General features: G+C 38.1%; 1 protein-coding gene across 5 annotated transcripts; it reads left to right on the top strand.

The window, feature by feature from the left end:
• Positions 1-375: 375 nt before the first annotated feature.
• On the top strand, positions 376-25240 carry NGLY1 (N-glycanase 1). 5 transcript variants are annotated; one of them, XM_074575058.1, is made up of 12 exons: positions 376-560; positions 1978-2092; positions 4219-4461; positions 7869-8028; positions 11344-11566; positions 12279-12400; positions 12797-12942; positions 13125-13235; positions 18393-18557; positions 19849-20037; positions 23430-23607; positions 24143-25240. In XM_074575058.1, exons 1-12 carry the CDS (start codon positions 445-447, stop codon positions 24316-24318), a joined length of 1944 nt encoding a protein of 647 aa, XP_074431159.1. In that variant the 5' UTR covers positions 376-444; the 3' UTR covers positions 24319-25240. The 5 variants fall into 5 exon arrangements, with proteins under 5 accessions (XP_074431159.1, XP_074431160.1, XP_074431163.1 ...); XM_074575060.1 differs by having other exon boundaries at positions 397-1686; XM_074575061.1 differs by having other exon boundaries at positions 422-1077.
• The last annotated feature ends 1913 nt before the right edge of the window (positions 25241-27153 follow it).

Below are 27153 nucleotides of genomic sequence, written 5' to 3'. Positions count from 1 at the left end.
ATGTAGCGATAGGACGAGGGGCAATGGTTTTAAACTAGAGCAGGGGAGGTTTAGATTAGCCATTAGGAAGAAGTTCTTTACAATAAGGGTGGTGAGACACTGGAACAGGTTGCCCAGAGAGGTGGTAGAGCCCCCATGCCTGGAGACATTCAAGGCCAGGCTTGATGCGGCTCTGAGCAACCTGATCTAGTTGAAGATGTCCCTGCTGACTGCAGGGGGGTTGGACTAGATGACCTCTAAAGGTCCCTTCCAACCCAACACCTTCTATGATTCTACGATCACCGGCTTCGAGCCCGCTCTGGCCCTTTAAGACATCCCCTACAACCCGCGGGGGGCGGGGCCTGAAGGCAGTGACCGTCCGGCCCCGGTCGCGCGTGCGCGCTGCGGTGCGCTCCTGGCGCAGCGCTGAGGTGCCGCTGGCGCTGCACGGGCGGGACTGGGGCGATGGCGGCCGCTGTGGGCCTCTCCTCCCCCGCCGTGAGCGAGCTTTGCCAGAACGGGCGGGAGATCTTCCTGGAGGCTTCGCGGCTGCTCCTCACCTACGCGGACAACATCCTCCGGTGAGCGGGGCCGGGCGGGAGGCGCCCCGGCGGGCCGCCGCCCTGTCAGGAAACTTGCTCGCCTCAGCCCCGCGCTCTGCCTGCGGGGAGCAGCTGGCGGGGCTTTCGGCCGCCGTGTCGCGAAAGGGACCCGTCGGGATCCGAGGTGGGGGGTTGGCTTGTCCCGCCATGGGGCCAGCGCCCGGTTCCATGGCCGTGGCTCGCCGCTCTCGGTCGTGCGTGGGTGCCGAAGGGCACGGTGGGCAGAGGCCGGGCGGCAGCGGCCTGGCAAGCCCGGCGTTTTGGCTGGCGCGGCTGTAGGAAAACAAGAGGCGGCGTGTGAAGTTGGCCGTTCCTGCTGGGTTACTGAAGGCAGCTGGAGAAGCAGTTTATCATGAAACGCTCGCACACAGCAATTTATTTCTGGGCTTCCAGAGCAGACCCACCATCTAGGAGATGAGCCCTGTGGTTCCATTGGGTTGTGTAATATCCAAGTTCAAAAACATCTCACTTCTTTTTGTCGTCACTTAAAAATAAGGTTACTTTTCACATGAGTGTGCATTGGCCTGGATTTTTGTTTTTTTATTTATTGCTGGTTGGTTTGTTTTGGGGGGCTTGTTTTTTTGTGTTAAACATAAAAGTCTGTGTTGGCCCTGACTCTGCAAGCATTTAAGCACCTGAAAATCAGTGGATGCATAACAAGTAATGCTAAATTAGTAACTTGATTATTCTGTTGCCTTTCTCTTCTGACTCAGATTGACATCAAGAGTTAATTACAGCTATATTTTTGCAAGGTGGCTCTGTAGTATATATATACACACTGACGTGTATGATTGACCTTGATGTCTTCAGGCACTTCAAGATGTATGCGCTGCCCCTCCCTGTCTATATCTGGTTTGTCAACCACTTGCAAAAACTGCTGTGTGACAGAGAACAGTGGGTCCTGGCCTGACTCCTTTTAAAGAAAGAGGCGAGAGAAGGTTTAAAAGAGCTGAAAGAGGAAAGCGGAACTGAGAGGTAGCCCTTCAAGAAGCAAAGAGTCAACAGTAGGAACCAGGAAGTTTAGCATAGCTTCCATAGTGGGAAACCATCCATCGTTGATCTGAGGCGTTCCACTGGAATGCTAAGGGGGGGCCTGAAGTTGTCTGTAAGTGTCACTGCAGACTAAGCCCTGCTGGCTAGGACTACAAAACGCATATTTATGAACCTAAGTTGTAAACTAGAATTTAGATCCAATTTTGTAACTCTCAAAGTAAATGCAGAAGGACATGAATTAAGTCAAAGTTTTAGATGGGTTTCACATTCTGCCTACATGGTGTGAATGAAATTAAACTTTAAAAAAATCTCTTATGAATGACTAATGCTGCTTAATACAGTTACCTAGTTTTTAAGTGTTTACTTGATTTGCAAATATAATTAAAACTTTCAATTTCTTCAGGAATCCTTATGAAGAAAAGTATAGATTAATTCGGATTGGAAATCCAGCATTTTCCACAAGGCTGTTGCCTGTCAGAGGAGCAGTTGAATGTTTATTTGAGATGGGATTTCAAGAGGTGAGTACAACTTAGTAGTTTCTGTTGTCTTTGTCAATTTACACACTAAAATTTAAAATTAGACTTTTTTTTTCCTCCTTTACCACTTGCACTAGATTATAAACCAGTTGCTACTTCCTTAACTTTCTTTCAATCTGTGTTTGCAAATATTTGCAGTTAACTAACAGAAAATGTAGATGAGGCTAATTCAGAAATCTGATGGAGCTAGAGGTAAGCTGATCTGTGATAAGATTGGTTTCCTGCTGTTCAGGTGCACTAGTTTGCTTAGTGGCCAGATATGTATCTACGCTGGCACAAAGGAAACGGTGGGAAATGGGGTGAAACCCCCTTCACTTAGTAGCAGCTCACTGTTAGGTGGTCAACAGATTGCATCATCAGACAGTAGTTTCTGTATTGTAAATCTGTGTGTTGAAACTGTCATCTGGAAGAGGGAGGGGGTGGTAGTCCTGCTCTTCTGCTGCTTGTTCCTACACATAGTGAGTTAGATAAGGGAAGTTGATCTGATTAAAAATTACTCCCCCAAAACAAAAGCAGAAATCTTTTTCAGCCAGTTCACAGTGCAGCTGCAGAAGTACTCGTGTTGTCATGACAGCAGTGGATGGCAACAGACTATTGAAGTAGTGGGAGGGTGGGACTTTTACCCATTTAAAACAGTTATGAGACTGCATCCTGAAATAGTCTTGAGTGAATCTTGATTCTGTTGCAGTCAAAAAGATGTATTTCAAAGGTTGCTTTGTGTCTTGAAAATAGTCCCTGTCTTCGTAGAACTTAAACTGTCAAAGTTTGTAAAGATAGAAGCAGCCTTTGTAGGAGAGCTGGGATGAAAACCCAACTCTTGTTTAATGGTGCAAAGCTCTTGCTCCAGCTTTGCTTTAATTTGTCTATTTAATGCCACACTTCTGTATGGGTGCATACATTATATTATTTATATTCAGCTGTCATGAGACCTCTGCCTTCTTTTTGGGTAAAGTTAATTAGTGTAATTGCCCTAATTTAAAAAAAATAAGTATGCTGAAAGAAGTGGTGACTGCAAAGGGAGAAATGATCTGCAGATTTATTCTCATGCTGGTGCTCAGGAGATGACTTTTAATGATGTGCGTTAGCCAAGAAGTAGTGAGTGTAGCTAGCGGAGCACTCGAGCAGTAATAACATAGTCATCTTCAACATGTTATAAAGTGCTATTCCCACTTCTGTCAGATCTTTAAGAGCATTTTGTCTCAGTCTTACGATTATTGTGTCAATTAAGGCTGGAGCTCACAAACTTCTCTTCAACTGTGATAACTAAAATTGTTCCTTCTTTTGTCTCTGCTTGGTAAGCCAACTTTTTCAATTAAAAAATGAGGACTCTTCTGTTGGATTGATACATTCCATTTAGTTTTGTGGTGATTGTAAGTGTTAAAGCAAAGCACTGCATCTGCGATGATAAGTGACCTGAGGTAACTGTGGATAAACAAATTACTCAGTTTAATAAATACAAGTGCTGCAGTGGTAGAAACTGAAACTCTTGAAGTATGAATGCCTCAGGATATTCCTGTTTTAGTAACCTATTTCATCATGTTAAATACACTGATATTTGCTTCTGTCTTAATTACTAATCTTGTGTTATGCTACCAGTAATCATGTTACGATAAAAAATGGGAACACAGAAATCAAGCTGGGTACAAGTCTCAATAAGAATAATATTTCCTATCTGGAAACTTAATAAAATCTAAAAGATATTGGTATAGAAGGGAATTCTCAGCAGATGCCATTCTAGAGGCTTCTTCCCCCAACATTGGCTGTCTTCCTGTGTTGCCTAGCGTTTCACTGCTGTACTGTGGGAACTGAGAATTTGCTGTTCATTTCTGTTGTTGCTGCTTTCTCTGCCAAACCATAATTGCGTTGTCTGTATCACTCTGCAAAATAAGTTACTACAAAAGCATGTTGTTGTGAGCCCTTTTTCTCTAGACTGACTGTAGGTTCTTGATCTAATAGCTTCTGCTGTAAGGGACCTAATCTGAAGGCTGAATCCTGCCAAGCCTTAGCGTTCTAACTTCCAGTAAATGGTACAGCTGTTGGTAATAGATACAAACTGCTGACTAGCTTAGACCTGCATTAACTGCTGCATTAATTTGTCTAAATTTCAGGGAGAAACTCACCTGGTTTTCCCTAAGGAAGCTTCGATTGAGCAGCTACGTAAAATCAGAGACTTAATTGCTGGAGAGAGGAGTAGCAGACTGAATGAGTCAAATCAAATCCACAGATCAGGATCCTCTGAAACTGTGGCCAGCACTCAGACAGTGGCACATCAGCCTTCAAGACCTGCTGCCTCTGTTCTTGCCCCTGCCCGTCAGCAACCAGAAACATCACTTGTGCAATCTCTTGAAATGGTAATTATAACCTGAAAACTTTGTAGGTGCACTAACCTTGAATGTAAAGATTGAAGAAGAGTTAACTGTTGGGGCGGGTTGCTCAGGGAGGCTTTGTAATCTCCAAATGTGTGTGTTTTCAACACCTGACTCGATAAAGCCTGGAGCAGCTTGGTTTGACCTCATAGCTAATCTTGCTTTGAGCAGGAGATTGGACTAGAGGACTATTTTTATTTTTCCAATGGTTTCTGAAGTTTTTGACTATTTTCTTCAGTCTCTGTTTAACTTCAATATGAAATATGCTGTAAATAGAATTTTAGGACAAGATTGTATGTTTTATTGATCAGGGTGTCATGGAAAAAATGCTGATTTGTATTGGAAAGGAACAGCAAGGTGGCGGAACAGAGGAAGGGGAGGGAAACTAAGACTAGGGCTGTATATTGTGTTTGGTATTTGAGAGACAGCAAAAAAATGGGAGCACAATTGCATTGTTTATAATTGTTGGCCTCTCAGTCCACGCATTGTAACCTCTATGTGTAGCCTGTGAGGAGAGCTTTTTTTTTTCACATGCAACTGTTGTGAGGGACAGGAATTTAGCCAGGCAAGGTTAAATCTATAGTTATTTAGGCTATGTTTCCCTTTTCCAAACTGTTGAGATGAGGTTCCCTATCAAGACAGAGGGGCATCGTTTCATCTGATGTTAACTGGCCTCATACAACTTTGAAAATGAAGGTATGCCTTTTGATAGAAGATTTGAAGGATGCTTTGGTTTCACTTTCTAAAGAATTTTTTCCCCCTAGAACCAGTGTCACTGCTGTCTTAAAGTTGGTCTAAGATGTATACTTCCACAAGCTTGCTGCTTATAGCTCCTTGAACAGAGCTTGCGTCTTCTAAATGGTATATTGTTTGATACTGAACTACGACATACAGTTTCTTCCTAATACCTACCCAAGATCAGTGGAAGAGAAATGGCAAAGCATAGATTGAAGTGATGGCTTTTGGGAAGAGAAAGCGCTCAGTGACCCATCATCACCCATAATGTCCTTTGGGAAAGGAACTGCTGGAGGCACTTGAATATTGAGCATTTCATCTAATTATGTCAACATGCTAGTAGTTGCCTCTAAAATGTAACGACTGGGTTTATTTGTATTTGTTTGAGGTTTTGGGGTGGGGTTTTTTTGTTGTTTTGGTCTGCTTCTTGGTTTTTACTGTTTCATCCCCTTTTGCAATGGTGGTTGGAAGTGATTATGAAAACTCAGTAGTGACATGCTGCAGTACTGGTTTAGTGCTGGAACCTTTAAAGCCTTACAAGATCAATAGAACTTTTAATGAGAAAAATGTTGCAGTTTTCAAGTTGATGCAATGTATTCGGAGGTTAATAGTTCTCATCTGTAGTTATTCTGCCCTGATTTATGCTAGTCATCAGAGTTGTGGATCCATTTTTCTGCAACTATTATTTTTCCATGCTTTTTGAGATTCAACATGGGTGGTGGGACCAAACTTACTACAATTTAGAGACATTGGTAACGCAATGTCAGCAGTCTATTAAAATGCTATATTTCAGCTGATCTCTTCAGGGAATTACACTGGTAGGTCTGTGAGCCATTGAATTTGGTCTGTATAGTCTGGGCTGATTGGAAAGAAGTCCATAAAATACATTCTGTCTATGACTAGGCCATTTTCCTTGTGCAGCAGTAGGTGTTTTGTTTTTCAGTGAGTATACTGCAGAGGTATAGTTGTATTATTGTTGTATGCACTGCTGTCAGATGTCAGAGATATTCAGAGTGATTTCTGTAGTGCAAGCATTTTTATTTCTTGCCTATGCATTACAGCTGTGATTCATGGGAGTCCTGGTAAGCACAGGAAAAAGTGGCTTATCTAAGACAACGCAGGAATATTCCTAAACGGCACAGTGATAGGGACCTAACCCATCGTTATTTTCCCTCATCTGTGTTTCTTCTGCATTTCTTATAAAGTGTTCTTGAAACTTGCAGAAAGGAAGGCTCTGTCTAGTCATTGTTCTGATGGATGGATTCTAATCCCTTCCTGATGACATAGTGATTAAAGGAGCAAAGAGATATCAAAACTTAAATTTGAGGTTCACCACACTTCTAGATGTTTGCATAAGACTTCATTGGTATACAGTGGCTTCCATGAAACCAGTTAAGCACTACTGTAACACTGATGGTGTTTGACAGGGGGAAAATATGAATTGTCAAAGAATCTGGGAGACTTTCTGCTGTGCTGAGTGATATCTCTGAACGCTCTTTCAGGAAGCTGACAGAACATGAAAATCTGTAAGCCATTGGCAGTCCCTAACTTCCCTTATTTCTGTTCTTTCAACCTGTATTAAAGTGAAATCTGAACACAGTTGGGTTCATGATGTTAAACCAGTTACCTACAGCTGATGAGCTCCAGGAAGAGCGAAACCAGTTCTGTTCTGTTTCAGCAGTTATGAAAAGTAAGGACTGGTCCTGTAGTACTGTCCAGCATCAAAATAATCATTCCTAATTTAAATGCTCCTGTGAAAGAAATTGTCTTCTGAAGAGTTCTCACACCTGTGTACTGTGTTGCATTTGCTGCTTGCATCTCAGGAAAGTGTGGGATTTCTGATGAAACAAAGATGGTAGTCAACAAGGCTAAAGACTGACGCATGATCAAACTGTAGAGAAAAGGTAATTTAGCAGTGCCACAGACTTCTCCCCAAAACATGCCAGACTTAATTTTAAAATCCTATTTCACTTTTTGTGTTGCCTCCCTTTAAATGGGAGGATATAGTTTGCTCAGCTACTAACGCCACTATTATTAACTTTAGCTATTTATTTTTATAGATACGGGTCTTAGGATAACTGACTGAAGAAGCCTAGTTCTTGTATTTGATTTCTAGTGAAATACACTATTTAGTATATGGTCACAGGCCTATCTATTCAAATCTGTATCAGTGTTGATCTGTCAGAGAAGGAAGTAGAAATAAACAAGCAGCATTCCTGAATAAGAAATAGAAAAGTAGCATTCATCAATAATAGAGTTCTGAGAACTGGTGCAGCGGTGTCCAGGAAATGGAATGAATTGCAGGTTCTTTTGTGGATTTCAGGTAAAACGTGCCCAAAAGAAATGGGCGGTGGGGGGATACAAGTCAAAAACTTTACCATCAGAGGTGTCTTTAGAAATAGTTTTCTCCTCTCTTCTGAATCAGTACACTTTTCACTCAGGAAACCATTGAGAATGCTCAAAGATGACAAGGCTGGCTTTACAATTTGGCTGGTGGTGTCTGCAGTTTTTATTGGTATCTTTACAAATAAACATTTCACCTGTAAAGAAATACATAATATAACTATGAGTATAGAATTATGACTTGGTCATAATTGGTTATTATGGCTTAAGGTGGAAGTTCATAAATCATCTTGTGACTGAAAATCCTTTTGCAGGCTGCAAATATCTTGAAAACACTTCAGACAAATTTTGAGCGCCTTGTGCTGATGTATGAGAATCCTTCTATTCAGCAGAAAGCACTAGCTTCAATTCCCCTCCAGCAATTGAAAGTGAAGGCTCAGAAAAAGCTAGCACAAGCTACAAGACTGGACAAAGGTAATGCTACCAAGTTATTCTGTATGTGTAACAAGAAATACTCTTTCAAACCCCTGGATGATGCATGGATCTGCTATGCTTTAGGTGTTTGGATTTGGTCATATGTTTGCAGGTTCTGAATGCTGTTTCTAAATTAGAATAACCTTCATAATTTTCAAATTTTCTACTCTTCTCTCTCCTGCTTTTTTATTTCTTTTTTTATCCATCCTTTACTGTTTCCACATGGATATTTTGAACTGTTAATTTCTGAATTAGTAGGAAACAATGCTGGGGAAGCAAATTGGGTGAATGTGTTCTCACATTCTTTGCATCTGGAGTGAAATAGCTACAACAAGAGGAGGGGGAGTTTCTTGTTTGAGTAGTCATTGTTTTGAAATTGTCAGAGTGCAATTTTCCCATATGTACTGCAATTCCAAATTCAGAATAAAATTTCAAAATACTGCTTCTCTTTTTAAAGTGATTTTTTTGTGAGATTTTGCATGAGACCTTTCCAAGACACAACCTGATTCAAAAAATCGCCTTTCTTGCTGATGCTTAAATGAACACGTGCCATCACATGTAGTTCACATGCCATCCTTTTGGACCTAGAAGTAAAATATTAGGCATAAATATTTGTGGCATCAGTGGCTAAAATTTATATGTTCTTAATGAATGCAAATTTGTTTTGAATATACAAAGTCTTTGCTAGTTAAAAATTACATATTTCTATTTTCAAGTGATAGTTTTAGATTTGTTTCAGCAATATAGTGAAATTTTACTTGTATGAGAAGTATTAAAAAAAAATACAATTCCAAGACCGTATTTAAACTAAAAAATCCTTTTCACTCTGAATCTTTGATAGGAGACTCTTGTTTGAAGCAATTCTGCCAACTTGATGGGTGTGCTGTTGATTTGCAAACCAAAAATAAGCTCTTCTCATCTCTTTTTTATAAATGACTCTGTGATGTGTCATACAGCCACATGCTAATACGTAATTGCGCCTTTGGCATTGGGTAACTTTTTGACAATGGATTTTCGTAGTATTTTTTTTCTCTTCTTATAAAGCTATACTGTGAAGTAGGAAACCACATAAACAACTACAAAGCATTCTCATTCAGCAGCGCAGGACAATGCAATCGGGAAAAGAGACTTAGCAGTAATAAATGAAAACTATTTAAATACTTTTAAAAAAGAAAATAAAGACAAGCCCGCCTCTTAGACTTTGCTCTAATTCTGCTGTGCACATTATTAAAAAGGGGAAGGAAGGAGGACCGTGGTGTTTCCAGGTGCTTCTTCCCAAGGCATCGAGCTGATCTGTTCAAAATGGCTTCCAGACCTTAATTTAAGTACAAACAAAGGGGAAGGGGTAGAACTCCACTGTTCTGGATTGTGACAGTTTGAGCTTTATAGAACTTTATAGAAACATTCCTTTGGGAATGGACGGTGTATGAGGTGTATGGGTAATTGGCCCTTTCAGCTTCCTTGATTTATCTGTATTGCTATATTAAGACTGTCACCTGTGGGAATAACTGCTTGATGCTGGGGGGCATGTGTTTTTAGGACTTCCCTTACAATGCATAATAGGCATTTTTGACTCATAAAGAGTGTGCTAGGAATGTGGTGGTTTGGGCCAGGCTGCCACTGAAACTGGCCTCCAGCTAGGACAAGGAAGAATATGACCAGGTGATCAGAATACACACTTTTTTTACCGTTTCCCTTTACCACTTTCCCTTAGAAGGATGGATTGCGCAGTCAAAAATAGCTGCATGTCACAGCCAACTGTTTTCTGTTCAAATCAAAAACATTTGTCATTCTTTTCATGGAAGGTTTGCATGAAGACTTTATTTTACAAACCAATAGAAGAATATTCATATGACAGCAGTCATATTTTCATAGATGGGTTCTGGTTTGTATGTTCTTATCCAGGGAAAGGGAATATGGCCTGTGCTAGAAATCTTCTCACTTGGTTTTTGGCAGAAAGTTTGAATATACAAGCATATCCATTCTGTAAGCAATAAAACTGTGTCTGAGTGTTTCAGCACAAATCATTTTCACATATAATAAGTAAAAATGGAAATTTAGTACAATTTTAGTAGGGGGGTTTTTGCTTCAATTAACAGGTGATCTTTTCTCATGTGCTGTGTGAGTGTTTAATAGAGTTAAGGCCCCCACAGAGTCTTTTGTATTGAAAACTACTTCAGCTTCAGAGGAAGATATGAATTGAGCTTGAATAAATAAAAAATATCTTGCCTAGTCTTTCTTTTCCATCTTGAAAAAGGAGCTAGTGCACAAATTTGGTGCAACTTCCTTCATCTTCCTTTAAACAGCATTTTTATAAATTATTTTTGTATCTTCGTTAGTCAGACCTGTCTGCACTGTGACTACAAATAAGCTGTAGTATGTAAAATAACCAGTTATTAATATCTATGATTGCAGTGTGGCCTAGATTATGGAATTAATAGGAGGACTTACTTGGATGTTTATGAATCTGAGAAGGAAGAGTATCTCTCTGGGCATTGGAGCAGAATATACATTTAAAGATTCTAAGGAGTTAGAATCTTTTGGAAGACTGGATTTTAAAATTTGTTAGTTAGGTAAAGTGGGGTTATTTCCAGGTGGTGGGGTAGTGACAGTGTGTGAGTAAATTCTAACACCTGGTATGAACACAGGAAAATTGGCCAGAAGAGTCTGGTGGTCCAGTGTGGTGACCTCTGCTAGAGTAAAAAAATAAAGACATTCTGTGTTTAGCTTGGGTTGGCTGACAAAGGTGTGTGTTTGCTGAATTTATAAACAAACTCAACTTTGTTCATGTGGTATATGTACATGTTCTACAATAATTAAGCTGCATTTGTAGAAAGTCTGTTCATATTACACCTTGTTGTCTAGACTGCTGCCTGGTGTCTGGTTCTTTGGGATTATGAAATCAAAGCAATTGTTATTGCTAGTTTAATAGCTAAGAATAGGAAAAGAATATTTAGGAGTAGAAAAAGAATTAACACGCTGTCTTCTGAAGCCCTGGAAGAATGAGGGGCATGAGGAACTTCACTGGGCCTCACTGTGTATCTAACTTGTTTTTCTGAGCAATTCCTTATTTTCACTCTAGCTATAGTGTTTAGGAGTGTATTTTTTTGTTCTTTTAGATACACAGTTCGATTCAGTCTTGAGAATTTAGGTTTTCTTTCTTCTGTGTGCATAAGTAACATACAAATTTTTTTTTATAATGAGACTTCTAAAAATGTAATAAAGGCCCAGGGATGGTGATTTATGTAGATGCTGGAAAGTTAAACTAAATTATTTTTCTGTTTGGCCTAACTGTGTGTTGTGAAAACTTCACAGGTGCACATGTGAATGAAGAGGACTTCTTGTTGTTGGAGCTCTTGGACTGGTTTAAGAGTGACTTTTTTCATTGGGTAAATAGTCTTCCTTGCAGCAGGTGTGGTGGGCAGACAGAGCATAAAAGTGACTACCTGTTGCCTACTGATGATGATCTAAGGTGGAATGCCAGTCAAGTCGAAAATCATTACTGCAAACAGTGTCAGTTCTGTAATAGATTCCCAAGGTGAGCGTACAAAAATTTGCTTTGTCTTTTTTCTTGCCTTTCAAGAAACAGCTTTGCATTTGTGTGTTTTGGAGACCAGCTTAAGTTGTTTGTTGAAAGATTAGAGAAACCATTTTAAGCAACATGGTAGGATGGTCGATGAACCAGCAACTGCTCTATAAGATTAAAAATTTTTAGAAACAAAATATTGCTTTCTTTTACATGGCCTTGTTCTAAATATTTGTCTGTTTTTCTTATTATTTTTACTGTTAATTTGATAATTAAATAAAATATGTTAATATTGGCATAGTATGTATGTAGGTTTTTGTTATTTCAAGGAAAACTTTCACTTCTATGGGAAATCACACATCTGCTGAGTCTATAGGAAAAGAGCAAATATCTATTTTTTTTTTCTATTTTTGCTAACTATCAAAAGGACTGGCATACAAAAATCATATTTTAAGATGAAGTCTAAGTCAATTGTGAAAACTGAAAAAAACAGATTAATTTCAGTCCCGCTATAAATGTGTGCTGGAGTCATGTGAGTCAAAGTAAAAGTAGCAATCTGCTCGTGCTTGTTTTGTGCAGTACAGCAAGCATTTCCATTATCTTCTTTGGACTGAATGGCACTGAAATGTGTCTAAATCATTACAAGGAGAGTCATAATGTAAAAATTTTGAAAGGTGAAATGTATTTTCAATTATTCTGGTTTTATTTTGTTTTTCTCGTATAGGTATAATAACCCTGAAAAACTTCTGGAAACCAGATGTGGACGCTGTGGCGAGTGGGCTAACTGTTTTACACTGTGTTGCAGAGCTGTAGGCTTTGAAGCGAGATACGTCTGGGACTGTACAGGTATTGGTATTCTAGAATATCGTAATGTTAATACAAACCTATACAAAATGAGGTTATATAATTTATGGTTCTCAGATTATATTAGCCATCAGGCAGCATATAAAGTTCTGCAGTTCAGCTAACAAAGACAATATAAATTCAATTTCCTGTCTTGGCCTGATGAGATGAAAGGTTTGACTTCAAAATGATACAATCTTTAGTTGAATCGAAGGGACTATGATCCTAAGATAGAAAGAGAAAGCTCTGGTAACTTTTCTGAATGTAGATGAACGGAAAACATGGTCTTTCACCTGTTCCTTCATTTAATGAATCAGGAACAGTTACAATATTCTGCAGTATTAGAAGAAAGGATCTATCCTTATAATTCATTGTTTATTCCTGGTCTTTGTTATATAGATCATGTGTGGACAGAAGTATATTCTTCATCTCAAAAAAGATGGCTTCACTGTGATCCCTGTGAAAATGTCTGTGATAAACCTCTTCTCTATGAAACTGGGTGGGGAAAGAAGCTCTCCTACATAATTGCATTCTCCAAAGATGAGGTAGGAGTAATGGTGTTAATAACAAACAAATTTGCCTTGAGGCAAGCGTCGATGTATTCCATCTTAGTCTGATTTCCAGAATTATTATAGAAAAACATACTTTGATTAGTAACCTCTTTAAATGAAGGAAGATACATGGCAAATTTTGGTTGCTTTATTTTCTTCTTCAACTTGTGCTTGAGGTTGTTGATGTCACCTGGAGATACAGCTGTAAGCATGAAGAAGTACTCTCTAGAAGGACAGCACTCAGTGAAGCTACGCTACGTGAAACAATTAACGCACTAAATAGAACGGTACGTAGCTTTTCTTAAATGGATTTCTTTAAGTGAAACATAAGTGTCTCTTCAGAAGGCGAAGTCCTTGAACAAAGGAATGCATTTGGTAACCTGATAGGAATGTCCATGCACTATGGAATATAAAACCCTGTGAACTATACAGACCTCATGTTACACTGAATACAGAAGTATCAGTCGCAGTGCTGTACTTACGTGAAATAGTATCAAGAACAGTATATGAAAGGATTATCATATTATCTCTTACACAGTCAAATGTGTGTGTATATAATATATACTGTGTGTATATAATATATACTGTGTGTATATAATATATACTGTGTGTATATATGTTTTCTTGTTATCTTTGGAGTAGACTTGTGCATCAACACATGTCGGGAGTAAACTACAACTGCTTTGTATCTATGTGGACTCCTTGAGGGCAGCTGAGCATTTTCCACATCAATAATGCTGTAACTTGAAAATAAAAGTATTTATAGTTATAAGTAATATAGACCCGATTTCCCCACCCCCCACCCCCCTGACTTTTTACAAGCTCTAGGAAGCGGAAGGAATGATTCACAGGCTCTTTCCAAGACTTTCAAGAAGCATCAGTACCATCAGTAGAGCTCTGGCTCAGAGCCACATCTACTGTTCGTGCCTAACGTCCCAAAAACACATGGAGCCATTTGTACCTGCACGTCATAGTCACAGAACCCGAGTGCACTCAGCACCTCTCTGCTAAGCTTTTTCTACTTCCTACTTGGGGCAGGATGAACTTTTCTTGACTCAATGTACTAGAATACCACAAAACTGTGAACCACCTGTGAGTGGTTCTGTTTTGTCCCCACTTCCTTCCAGGGCTAATTCCTGTGTGTAGAAACTTTAGTTCCTGTGATAGTGCATACCTGATGGCCTAACAGATTATGCCTTTTTAGAGGCCTGCTGGTTTGAGGGTTATAGCCACACACTAAGAGTGTGGAGAATTGAGCTGGATTCATTATTTCAAGCCTTGGCCTCAAATGTTTTATCAGTAATGAAAAATTAGAGTCACACGGTGGGGTGGAGCACTGAGAAGGCTGACCACAGAGTTGCAAAATAAAAGGAGCTAAAGGATCAGAAATTCAAGTTGAGGAATGTATGCCCTTTGTGGAGGTTGCAGGAATTTAATGGTGTCCTCTCCAAGCAATGAACCCTTGCTGGCTACAAAGCTGACTTGAGGGGGCTTTCTTCTGATCTACTGTCAATAGAAACCAGTTGCCAGACTCTTCTCTTCCACCAGTTGTCTGTAGGGAGAGATAACCTTGGAAATGAGGCGCTAGTAAGTTGAAAAATTACTCCAAGAAGATTGATGGAATCGGGATAAGTATAGGCCACTGATCATGGGCCGGCTTGCCTGACCTCCTTCTCATCTCAATGATATCGCCATAGGATCATGCTCTGTTTCACTTACAGGAGTCTAGAGAACTCTGGTAAAAAAGCGTGTTGCCATCTCCAACAGATGGTGCTGCACATTGATCTGTTGGCCTGTTTCTTATTTTTTTCCACCTACTTTATAGGACTGTGCAGCACATGAGCGATTATTATAACAGAAAGAACTGGTCATGTTTTAAATAAAAATTTCATTAAAAAATGAGTACAGGGAAGAAAACTAAATGTGTGCTTCCAAGACACTCTTGTATTTCTCCCATCTTCCTTTCTCTACACAAGGGAAATCCCAGCCCTTTCTCCTCTCACACATTTTCCCTACTGCTTTCTAGTATTATTAAAGCTGTCTTGTGACTCTATTAGAACACCTTTGTCAGTCTTTTGGATACTGTCGTCTTCTGAGGAACAACTTACTCTGCTTTTCTACAAACTGAATGATACTCACACTCCCCTCCTCCCACACATGCTTCCTTTGCCCCATAGCTGTTCAGAATATGCTTGATTAATTTAATTTACTGAATTGATAATAGATTTAATCCCTGTAAGTAACTGCGCTTACTCTTACCTTTGTCTGTTATAGTTGGAATTGGATTTCACAGAATTAGAAGCAGTTTGCCATCGGATTGCTAAAAGAACAGTTTTTCTTTCTTACATTTGTCTTAGTCAAAGGGCCTTTCCTAAAGTTCACACTAAGGTAGCAATGCAGTGGGAATCAAGGGGCCATTACAAAATTGCCATCTGTCATATTCATCAGCTTCTGCAGTCAGTAGAGAGGGGTAAGGCAGCTCACCCCTAGAACCGTCAAGACATTTTATATCAGGTTTCTATCATGCTGCTCACTAGTCTCCATTTTGGATAGTATGCTGTTTCCTTCGCTGCAGCCTATTCAGCAGATAACTGATGTAGGCAGAGGCCTCCACTACCTTTCCCTTTTCCATCATGTCGTAGAGACTGGTTCCCTACTAGGAGGGATTATATTATAGTCTTGGTATCTTTTGATGCAGAGCTCCAGCACTTCATTGTTCAAGCTCAGTTCTTCTAAGTTACAACTAAAGAGAAGCACAGTATGCAGTACACATTGTCACCTGTATTGCAATGTTAGTGAAAATGGAATCTGAGAGATCATTATTGTGCTTTCCTGCACGAAGAGCAATGGCTCTGGTCATTATTTCTCTGCGTGTGTGTTTTAGTGGCCAAGTGGAGACAACACAACAGTTCAAAGGATGTTGAGTGACTGTCAGTGTTAAATGGAAGAGGCAAGGATAATTTAACCTATTCAGTACGCTATTTTACTTCTCAGAAATACTGTGTTTTATTTGCATTCCTAAATGGGTGTGTAGCCTGTGGATTACTGACCATCTGATGTTATTCTGTAGTACCATGTCACACCCTGACTACAAAGGTTTTCTTTGCCTGCTTCGTATGGGCACTGCCCTATTCTAGTCCATTGTATGTTACCTACAATAGGCAGTGCACTATTCCAGTCTGTTGTATGTTACACCTATAGGAGGGAGGGAGAGGACCCTGAACTTTCACTGCCTTCACTGGAAATTGGATGGTGGGGCGGAGAAACAAATTATTTTTTATTTGCTCCAGGCCCCATTTTTTATAGTGATTGTGAATGATTGTAGCTACAGCCAGGTCAGCTCTTAAAAGGAAAACTAGTAATTTAGGTTGAATTGCGGCCATCTCATGGTGATTGATGTGAGATGAACCAGTATTCTGTGTTTAAAGGTTTGAAATTCAATTTCTACCCTCAAATTTTTTGTTACTTACCCAGCAGTGGGTCCGGTTAAATCACAGGTTATGCATCTCCCAAAACACAGTCCTCCAGGAACCATCAACAGCATAACTCACACATGATGCAGAACTGATTTTAAAGCTGCAGTTCACAACCCCTCTTCCTTCCTATTCCCTCTGTCTGCTAAAGAAAGGTGAGGCCTGAGCATGTATGTGGAGGCTAATACCTTAAGAAAAAACAAAAGCAGGAAGTTTGAGGCGTGACTGTTGATAATGGAGTTCTTGGAATCCATTTCAGTACATGAATGCTATTGATGCCAATGTCCTTTGTAGGACATTGGCATCAATAGGTTTTTCCCAGCACAGGCAGTGTTGATCTCTGCAGTGTCTGAGCATTATGTATGTCTTACGTGCTGCTAGCATTTATATGCGAGAGTCTACTCGGGGCATGGGAAGATGACAAGAATTAGCATACTTGTACTCTTTACAGTTGAGGGAGTTGCTAATTTCTTGTATCATACATAGAAGAGGCCTGTCTTCTGAAACACCCCTTTTGTGTTGAAGCACTGTTGTTTAACAGCTTTTTTTCAGATACTGTTACAACAGCTGCAGAGCAAAGGCAACTAATCCCCAGTGTGGCATCACTAATTTCAGTGGTGGTCACCCCGACAGTGGTTTTCCCAACATCAAAGTGGCTCGAAGAAAATTGTAGACTGGTATTGTTAACTTAGGGTAAGCCATATCAAACTTCCTCTGAGCTGAAGTGAGATGTGTAGTACTGCATATGGATATCCAAAGTGCCCAGGCAAGTGTTAGATTCAGGAAGGCCTGGTGTTTCACGAGGAACTGCTGGAGTCACTGCTTGTCATCCATCAACACAAGCAGAGGTGTATTTCCCCCTTGCTGTGTTAGAACTGGTATTTGGCAGCTAGGTTTTGTTCAGCTGGAGCTGTTTCTCATCATTTCTCTGTATCCACTTCCCTTTATCCATTTCCACATTGTTGTCTGGAACAAAAACCCTTCAAATGCCTCTTCTTTGATCCCAAATAGTAAAACTTTCTAGGGTCAGGACTGCTTTTGAGATAATTGGAATACTTACTGGCCTGAAGTTTCAGGTCCTAGTGGGCTGAGTGTGCGTGCTTTGGGAAATCGCCAAAGTAGAAAAAAATGATGATGTGTAATCATTTGCATACTTGATGCTGAACTTAATTTTCCAACCCTGTGTGGGTGTATCCACAGTTCAGGAAAAAGGCTTCACATATCAGCTCTGTATATTTGATGTGAAAATCACGGAGACAAAACCCCAGCCTCCTAATTAATTTTTTAAAGTTGTATACAAAAAAAAAAAGCACATAGTTTTATTCATGTGGACAAAGAAAGCGTGTTATATAGTTCTTTCTCTTTTCCACTGATGTACGTGGAAGTGTAGGTGATATGTTTTTCTCAGTTTTCTGATATCTGCAAAAATATGAATATCATAGTGTGTTTATGATAGAATCAGTCACTGTGAAATAACTCTTTCAGGGACCGACAGAATCTTTTGTTCAGACTTAATCCTAAAATCAATGCTGTTACCAATGAAATCACTCCATCTTAGAGAAGAAAAGTTTGACCCCCAAATTATGCTTGCTTTCTTTTTGCCCCAAACAATATCAAGAATAGCTATGGTATGGAATACATATGAATAGTTATAAAATATGTTATGGAAGTTTTTTATCATCCAAGCAAATGTGTTATAAACATAGCACAAACCTTATTTTAAAAGAAATCCGTATAGTTAGTGCATGAAAGTTCACAGAAAAAGCACTGCTGTCAAATAACTATGCAGTTATGACTGATTTATATTTGCACGTGTGGCATAAAATGAATGTTTCTAACAGTCAGTCTAGACTTTAAATGTTAGCCTGTTTTTTTCAATGCTTTTTTTCCCCTGTTGGTGTCACTCTGGAGCAGAATTACAAATACCAATTTTCTGAATTTTTTTACGTTGTTTCTTAAATGCATTTTCAGAGACAACGATCTTTGTCAGAAAATAGAAAAAGAGAGCTCTTGGAAAGAACAATTGTGGAGCTTGTTGAATTTATTTCTCCTAAGACACCTAAACCCGGAGAATATGGTGGAAGGACATCAGGTTCAATGGCTTGGCGAGTAGCCAGAGGTGAAATTGGTCCAGAGGTATTTAACTTTTCCACTGATTACTATTTTAGAGGTAGCTAACTAGAGGTTCTATAATTATGGTCTGCAGAGGAATAGCACTTCATGGTAGGTAGCCTACAGATTTAGTTCAAACAGTGAAACTTGCAAAAACATTAGGTGCAAGTTTGATGTGAATTCAGTAGAGGTCATTTTTGAGGACTGATGGTGGTCCATTGATTCTAAAAATGTTTGGGAATCCTTGATCTACAGTGTGTTTTGCTCTTACAAGTTAATAAACAATACTTTTTTTTTTTCCCCCCTTTTAATTAGTTATGGTGTGACAGAACTAGAAAGTTTACGACAGTTGAAAGCAGTTGGGAAAACTTAAAAAAAAGTTTATTTGTATTATTAGTTACTATTGGTTAAAGCCTGGAAGTAGGTTTTGACCACTATTTTTGTTAATAAAACGATGTGGGAGCAATTAGGATTGTGTTAAGTGGAACAATCTCTTAAATAATAAGCTTGATTGATTTTCATATCAATGTGTTTGACTATTTCCGAAAGCAAGATTTTATTTTTAATTATTTTATGCTAAGATACTGTTTCCCAGAACCATATCTGTATTTAGCTTGAGCCAGCATGCAAAGGTGTGACTTACCCCATTGCTCCTTACATCAATTTTGTAGTGATCCTGGCATGTGGAATGACTGACATCCTAAATAGAACCAGTTACATAAAATTAATGAGTTTCATAGGATTGTTTAAGTTTGAGAAACTAAGAGTTTATGTCAGTTTGCCATAGTTCAGAAGTTGTAGTTTCTGCTTTGGTGAAACTCACAAATAGTGATAATAAATCTTAAAAAAAAAAAAAAAAGTCATACTGTGAAGTTATGAAGTGTGAACCTTCAGTTTTAAGTTGATTTGTAAACTGTCATATACAAGAACCTATATGTGATAGTCACAAAATTACATTTGCTATTCAAAATAACCATTTACTTATTGATTGTACAAGAAATATACTCAACATAAATTTTCTATACCTAACATGTTACTCTCACTTGAATTTGCTGATTTTATGTTATTTTGTTAGTAATTTACTTAGGAAAATAATTATATGAAAATTTTAAAAATACAATTACTGCTCCCCTCTGGAAAAGGTGCAGGTCTATTGTAGGAAACTGGTTTAAAACTTTTGTTTTGCAGAAATGCCTTTTGTCCATGAACTCTCTTAAAAATTACTTCAATTAGAAGCAAAACTGTTTAAAAGTAACATAGTCTCACTGAAATGTTTTGGGGAATGAAAGTGCTTCTATTTTTTTCCCTTTTTCAGAAAAGAAAAGAAGTGATTTTTATTCCCTCTGAAAAAGAGAAGACATCTAAACTCTTCCACCTTGTCTATAATATAGTAGAAGATAGTTATACACGGATTTCCAATAATAATGAAAAAATAACTGGTTGGGAAACAGGTGTTTGGAAGTCAGAGTCTATTTGGAGAAAGGTTGAAACAGATTGGAAAATGGTAAGGATAACAATTATTAAAAGCATAAAATCTAGCGTAAAAGTATGATAACTCCAACAAAATAGAAAACCCTTGCCAATGTTTGACATCAAAACCTTTCTTGGTGCCCATAAAATTTAGCTGATGTTAGTAACTGATACTGTTAAGCTTCAGTAAGATTGCCAGATTTAAGAAATTGTGTTAAGAAATTGGAAATTCATTTAGCTTGTATTTCAGAAAGGATGACCAAATTCCCTGCAGGTAGGTAAAATCCTTGCTAAAGAACCAAATTTTTAAAAAATAGCTTACTTATGCTTTTGATCAAACATGCAATACTGTTTTATTGAAAAGCAGCACTTATCTCCAAAAACGTTTGTTGTTGTTTTGTTTTGGAGAATAGCTTCGTATTGTATCATATGTTTTTGATACACAGCCAAAAGGAAGAAGTTGTCATCCTAAATATGACAGTTCCATCTGCAAGAAGGCAAAAACCTGTCAGTTATCAGGATTATTGTATACCCTGCCCAGGCTCCTTCCCATCTGTCAGGACACTGAGCAGCAGAAGAGTCATATGCTCTAAATCTAAGGAGATGAGAACTGATGCCTGTATGATGGGAAGGGGTCAATTACTAGCAAACAGCTTTTCCCGCAACAGCTACCAACTGTGTAACTGAGCATTCCTGTCAGGGACTATTGCACATTCCTGCTTTGTTCCCCCTGTCGTTTTGCTAGTCTGTGTCCTGGACCACGACAGTCTGAAAGGTCTCCGGCCAAACACTTTTCTAGCTCAGGCAACGGTTTGCTTCCCATTGATGAAAAATGGAGCTAAGTATGTAACTGTCTTCTGACAGTTCTGTCTTCTGTGATGGGTCTATATATAACCAACTTGCAAAATGCAATGGGGGAATAGCTTGAAGAGGTTATTCTACATAAAAGACAAGGAATAAGGGAAGAAACTGGAGAATAATATAAAAGATGTTACAACAGGGTAGGGTAATTGGAAAAGAGAAGTAACAAAAACTCAGAATGAGGGACAACTGTTCTCTGCTTCAATAGGATCTGCTAAAAATCTGATAGCACATTATATCTTGAAGTCTCCAATGATCAGTCATCCTCACTTTTGCAAAAAACATACTGTCTTTGCATTGAAACCAATTACGAGTCTGCTGTTCTGCTCAGCTCTATTAATCGGATAAAACAGGGAGGGACTGATCTGTAAGACAAGGCAGAAAGACTTCACCCTTGTATTCAACAGCACCTCAATTTTTCTAGATAAAGGATGAGAGCATGGCCTTGAGAAATTAGGAGATACAGATGCAGGTATATGTCAGGCTTGTGGCTAAGGCATGTTAGCTCTACAAGAATAGCATCCTGCAGAATGTATGTGAATCTAAAATTGAATTTTCACTGGGGGGTTGTTTGTATTATGGGAGACAGCAGAGGGAAAGGTTGCTTGGGCTTTGCATGTTCTTTTTGTAATGACTCTAGTGAATCTGCAAGGTATGGATTCAGCAGCTGTCCAAGAAACTTACCAGCCAAGGGAGCCTTCACAGAAATATTTTGTTTATTGTTTGGTATGTGATGAAAGGAAAGGAATTTAAATGTAAAAAGCCATGGTAAAAGTAACTATAGGTATTAGCCCAGGACTAATGGAAAGGAACCATCAGTTATGTATTCTGTCTTTGCAGTGTTGTTGATCAAAATGATTCAGATAGTTGATCATCCTGGCTAATCTGATAGTAGCCATCTCCATTGTATTTGTGTATTTTCTTGCTGTTCAGTGCCACTTGACTTTACAGTGCAAAACTGAAACAGGTACAAAACATAAATTTCATCAGATTGCCCAGAGATAACTTGGCATCCAGGGCTCAAAAGCAGACCGCAGTAGGTGATAATAAGCATGTAAGAACTTGTAGATCTGAAATCCATGGGTTTCTAAAAGCTGCTTTTCCAGAAGAACTGGAAGATAATTTGAATGAGATTTTTTTTTTTTTTTTTTGTTTCTCTGAATTCAGACATTCTTCAAATAATACTGGAAGAAGAGCAGCCATGTGTGAGAGGTAGAGGACAGTCAAAAAGACACAAAAGGAAACTTTAACTTCTGTTTTTCTGATTAAATGCTTGGATATTATAATGGAAGATGAGACAGGCTTATGTTTAAGTTTTTATCCCTAAAAGCCTATGTTTAGTGCATTTCAACCAAGTAGTAATGAATGGAGTGTTTTGGCTTTCATACTCAAACATGGCAATTCGGTAGCATCTGATCAAGGGAAATCTCTTGCTAGAACTAGCTGGAGTACTTAAAAAATTGTGGAGATCAGCACTTTCATGAACATTAAGATTATATTCACATGAAAGCAGATCAAATTGTTACATTTTCACAGGTAATCTTCAGTGTAACACCTCACACCTTTAGCATTTTTTAGCTTTCTTAAATATGAGAATTAACATTTTTATGCTTGGTCTATAGTAGCACTGAAATTCTGTTTTATAGTCTGTCAATGACATTTCTATATCAAGGTGGGATCTTTAGTAAAATGTACTACTGTGTTTTATTATCATTTTATTCAGGGTTGTTCTTTCCAGATTAAAAACTAAAGAGCTGTCTAAGTCCATTTAGTATGACATTAATCAGAAGCCTGGACATGACAGAATTTTGATAAGTTTTCCTAACTAAGGATTGTGAAAGGATCATGGCAGGTTTGGCTCTGTAGTCTGTTATGTCTGTTACCTTGGTTTGCTGGTAATAGATGCTAGACTTGAAAGGATCATTGAACACTTATTACAAAATTCTTATGAGGGTTCATAGTAACTTTAATGAATGTTAACCTATGAGCTTGACTGTTCAGCCAGGTGAAGTTTAGAACAGCATTGGGACTATATTACATTATGTAAATTGCTAACAGCTCAAATAATGTTAATACAGGATTTATATACGGCTAGCATGTGTGATTTGCTTTAACCAAGATATGTCAAGTCCTAGGAGAAGTGGTGTGCAGCCAGCAGGCACGTCTGAAGAACTCAGAATACTGATTAAACAGGTTTTTTTCATCAGCAATACTGAACAACCAAAATTAAACTGTGGGTGGCCCTGTGCGTTTATATAAAAACCAGAAGTTTCCTTTTTTTAAAACAATAAACAGGTATTTTTGTGGCTTAAACTTTACCAAGCACATTGAGATACATTAGTGTTGCCTGTTGAAGAGCTATGAACAGGTACAATTACCTAGCTGTGGAACAGACTTAAGGATTCAGAATGAGATCATATACAAAATTGTACTATGTACAGTTCTAAAGGTCCAGAGGCTTGATAAAGAATGACAGTGTGTTATCTTAATAATCTTAATGATTAATTAGATGTGTGTTGGTCATCTCAGTTTTTGACATGCTGACTATGTCTTCTTTCCATTTAGGTTTATTTAGCCCGAAAAGAGGGGTCATCCTCTGCTTCCATCAGCTGGAAGTTTGAATGCAAGTCAGTCGGTCTAAAAATAGATAACATTTCAGTTAGGACAAGCAGTCAGACATTTCAGAGTGGAAGAATAAAGTGGAGACTTTGCTCTCCAACAGCAGAAATTGCTGTGATAGGAGGTAAGTGTGGAATTTAAATAGTGGATTATATCATGCAGCAAAAGTGTAACTGGAAATAAATAGCTTATATGGAGAGCACTGTGCAAATACTAAAAATGAAATGCAAATGCATTTTGACTTTTCCAGCTCAGTCTTTCTTAGCAAGATCAAGAAAATACTGTGTGTTTAATCGAAACTGGTACAAAACCCAGTTTTATTAATGTACACAGCCCTACCTGCAACAGAGCAGGGTTAGCAAGAACATAGAATGGATACAAGATACCTGTGTGTTTTACTAGGAAAACATGTTTCTGTGTGCGGTGGCTTCAATCTTGACTTGACCCGTCCTTTGAGCACGGGCCCTAAACAAATAATAATTAAAAATTTGCAGCTGTTTAATGTTATTTTTTTCTGCCACTTATTAACATGAATTGGAGTAGTCACAACCAAGGTCCTTTAACGTTCATTACAACTTATGCTTTTTAACATGCATTCTAGCATTATACGCTGTTTGGAGCAGTGGCTTACTTAATTGGTTTATCTTTTCCTCCAACAGATAAAAATCTTTGCTCCTATTCAGATTTTTCTGGTGCAACGGAAGTTATGTTGGAAGCAATTCTAAATGGAGGGGATGGTGAAGCTGCGTGGCAACACACACAGCTCTTTAGAGAGAACTTAACAGCATGTGGAGAAGATTGCTTGGAGATAATTATAAAACTCAGTGACCTCTGAGAACCTGAGCTGAAGGGATGTTCTTTGGATTCCTTGAAGAGGTTATACCATGGATACAGCAGGAAGATTTGGTTGGCAGTTCCTGTCCATCCTGCTGGCAGCTTATTTCCTGTTTCACTGCTTGCATTTAACCAACTTGAAACTGCACGTGTACTGAATAGGTAAACATCCCAATGAAAACCTCTTCGCTTTAAAAACAAACACCAAAATTAAGGGATTGAACCATTAAATACCATTTCCTTAAGCCTTGTGATGAAAAGGAAACAGTTTTTAGGAAGCAAAACATGATCATAACAGCACAGAGCAATTGTAATTGATTTTAACGTGGAGGGTTGGGGTTGGCTTGCTGGGTTTTTTGTTTTGTTTTGTTTTGTTTTTAATAATCTGCTCCTTGGAAAAACAGTTTGAAATCCATTTCCTAATTACAACAGATGCTTGTGGTGATTTTAAACTATTTTAAAGAATAATAGAAGACTTAGATATTTTAAAAGAAAAATATGACTTTGTGTAATAACCAGAAGAGCTGAAATTAAGATAAATTTTGAAGCAACCTTGAAATGGTCTTGTTATGTATCTAAGTATTAAACTTGCGTTTAATACCTAGAAATGTTTGGAAATATGATGGTGTGCTAGGAAAATAAACAAATTTTGAAATAAGTGTTCATTATGTACCTAAAATTGTCATGGCCTGTGATATGAAATTGAGACATAAAACTGAGAAAGAACATCAGATTTTTTTCTATGAAAAAATAGATTATTCATTATAAATACTTCTTAATAATATAAATTCAGATTTGCCCACTTTTTAAAACATTTATTAAGCGTGTAGTTTGAAATCACTTTTTAAGCTATTGTCTTGAGTTGCTTTGAATACTATTCCCAAATTCGATGTAAAAGTATATAAAATTTTTCTGTTCATTAATACAGTGTTTAAATTTCTTTTCATTGAATATAATAAAAACTGCCACCCAGGAGATGTCAAATGTAGAAGTGAATAAAGTGTGGAGTGAATGTTCAGATTAGATAGTCTTTGTCAGAGAATTGGAGGAAAGCTATGCCTGGATTATACAAGAAATTTTCTATCATAGAAAGTTTCTATCATAATACAAAGTTAAAACTATAGTTTTATTGTAAAATAAGTGAAAATTAGGGATAATGATCTCAAGATCAGTGTTTTTAAAGCTTTTTGTTCCTTTTTGTGAATCTTCCAGCCCTTGTATTGATTTGAAATGATTGTCAAAAATAATTTACGTTGAAATAAATGTTTGCTGACCTTTCAACAAATCTAAGCAAATATAAGACTTCAGATTTTATTAGGAAACTGCATATGCACATTGAGCATAGGCATCAAAATTATGCCAAAGACATCTTAAAAAGTAGTAGATTATGGCAGCTCGGGAGTGACAGAATGATGTATGATGGATTATGTACATTGCTTCAGAACGTAAACTGACAGTTTATGAGGGGAATTAGAAAGAGAGAGTCTCACTCCCTTAATACAGAGCACCACAGTGACGAGGAACCATATGGAAGGGTGTTCATCGACACTTGACTAACACAAAGTGAATTTGCCAGTCTCCGTTCAAAACTCCTGTATTTAGTTTCAGATAAATGCTAGTTCTGAGATTTTGAGTGGGAACCCAACAAAGTATTTTAGACTAATCTGTATACTATGTTGGAAGAAAAAAAGGCCAAAAAAAAGAAGACGGTGACACCAATCAACAAAAATGTTTCTGTTTTGTAATTTTGATAGCTGAAAAAGATACTGCTTTAAAACAGAAATTATTTCTTGCATTGTATTACTTAAAAATAGAGGACTGTGAGGAATTGCAGAAGAGTTTAACTGCATTTGATAATTTGAAAGCGGAAGGCAGAATAAATTTAAAAGTAGTAAGATTAAAGTAATTTTCTCACAATTTTGCTCAGAACCTCTGGGAGAAGAGTAATAGCTGCAGATACCTTAATAAAATCACCCACTCAAACAGCAGAGTAGTTGAAGTCCATTATTAAAATGTTTGAATGAATTAAAAAGATTGAAAAATGCCTTGCCAATCTAATTAATTAGGAAGTACTTCTGTATTTGTAAGATCACATGCAATGAATAAAAGTGCTTATTTTAGGAAAGAATTAATGAGTAAAAACCTCAGACTGAATAGAACTAATCTGAAAAAGTTAAATGGAATTTCTTCAGGTGTCTTTTGGAGTACCCTATAAATAGTGAACATTTTGAATCTCTTCATGCATAAGCTGTTTTAAAGGCACTAATTTTCTCAGTTGATCTCTATTTCAGTGCAATTCTTAATTTTTAATTATTTTTTGAAACCAGAAGTAACTCCTCATCAATAGTTGCTTCATAATAACTTACAGTATCCTGAATTTGCAATATTATATGGGGGAAAGATCTGTGCTGCAATGTGCTCTAAAAGCTCAGGTATTAAGTTATGCTGGCGATGATATGATGCTGCTTGAGTTGTAGATGGTGTTGATCAGGGCATGTGCAGCTAAAAGTCAGTGCTTACACAGCTTCTTAGAAGTTTGAGGAGTGGGAGGTTAAATGGGGAAAGAAAAAACACTGTTGACTAGAAATGTATGGCTTAATGTCAACATAGGTAAAACCAGCAATGCTTTCTAGAATTCAGTTTAGTCTGGTGTACTCTAAAGAATTACTGCCTGTCCCAGTGTGCCGTGGGTGCTTTCTAAAGCTGTGCTGAGATGTAACAGTGAAATCTATTCAATCAAATTTTATATAAATACTACACTATTCAATTAATGCTTGCAAATTAATTTTGGAGGGCATGGTTTCCAACAGAACTGTGTGGGAGTCTGCTTGCAGAA

Source organism: Larus michahellis, chromosome 2, assembly GCF_964199755.1.
Source record: "Larus michahellis chromosome 2, bLarMic1.1, whole genome shotgun sequence".
NCBI lineage: Eukaryota > Metazoa > Chordata > Aves > Charadriiformes > Laridae > Larus > Larus michahellis.
This window is presented reverse-complemented; position numbering and strand designations above follow the sequence as displayed.

Bases quoted from the DNA above. Each gene is read 5' to 3' on its own strand.
- NGLY1 (XM_074575058.1), top strand. From the start codon at position 445: ATGGCGGCCGCTGTGGGCCTCTCCTCCCCCGCCGTGAGCGAGCTTTGC. The intron at 2,093-4,218 runs GTGAGTACAACT...TCTAAATTTCAG, and splicing joins TTGAGATGGGATTTCAAGAG to GGAGAAACTCACCTGGTTTT. The intron at 13,236-18,392 runs GTACGTAGCTTT...ATGCATTTTCAG, and splicing joins TTAACGCACTAAATAGAACG to AGACAACGATCTTTGTCAGA.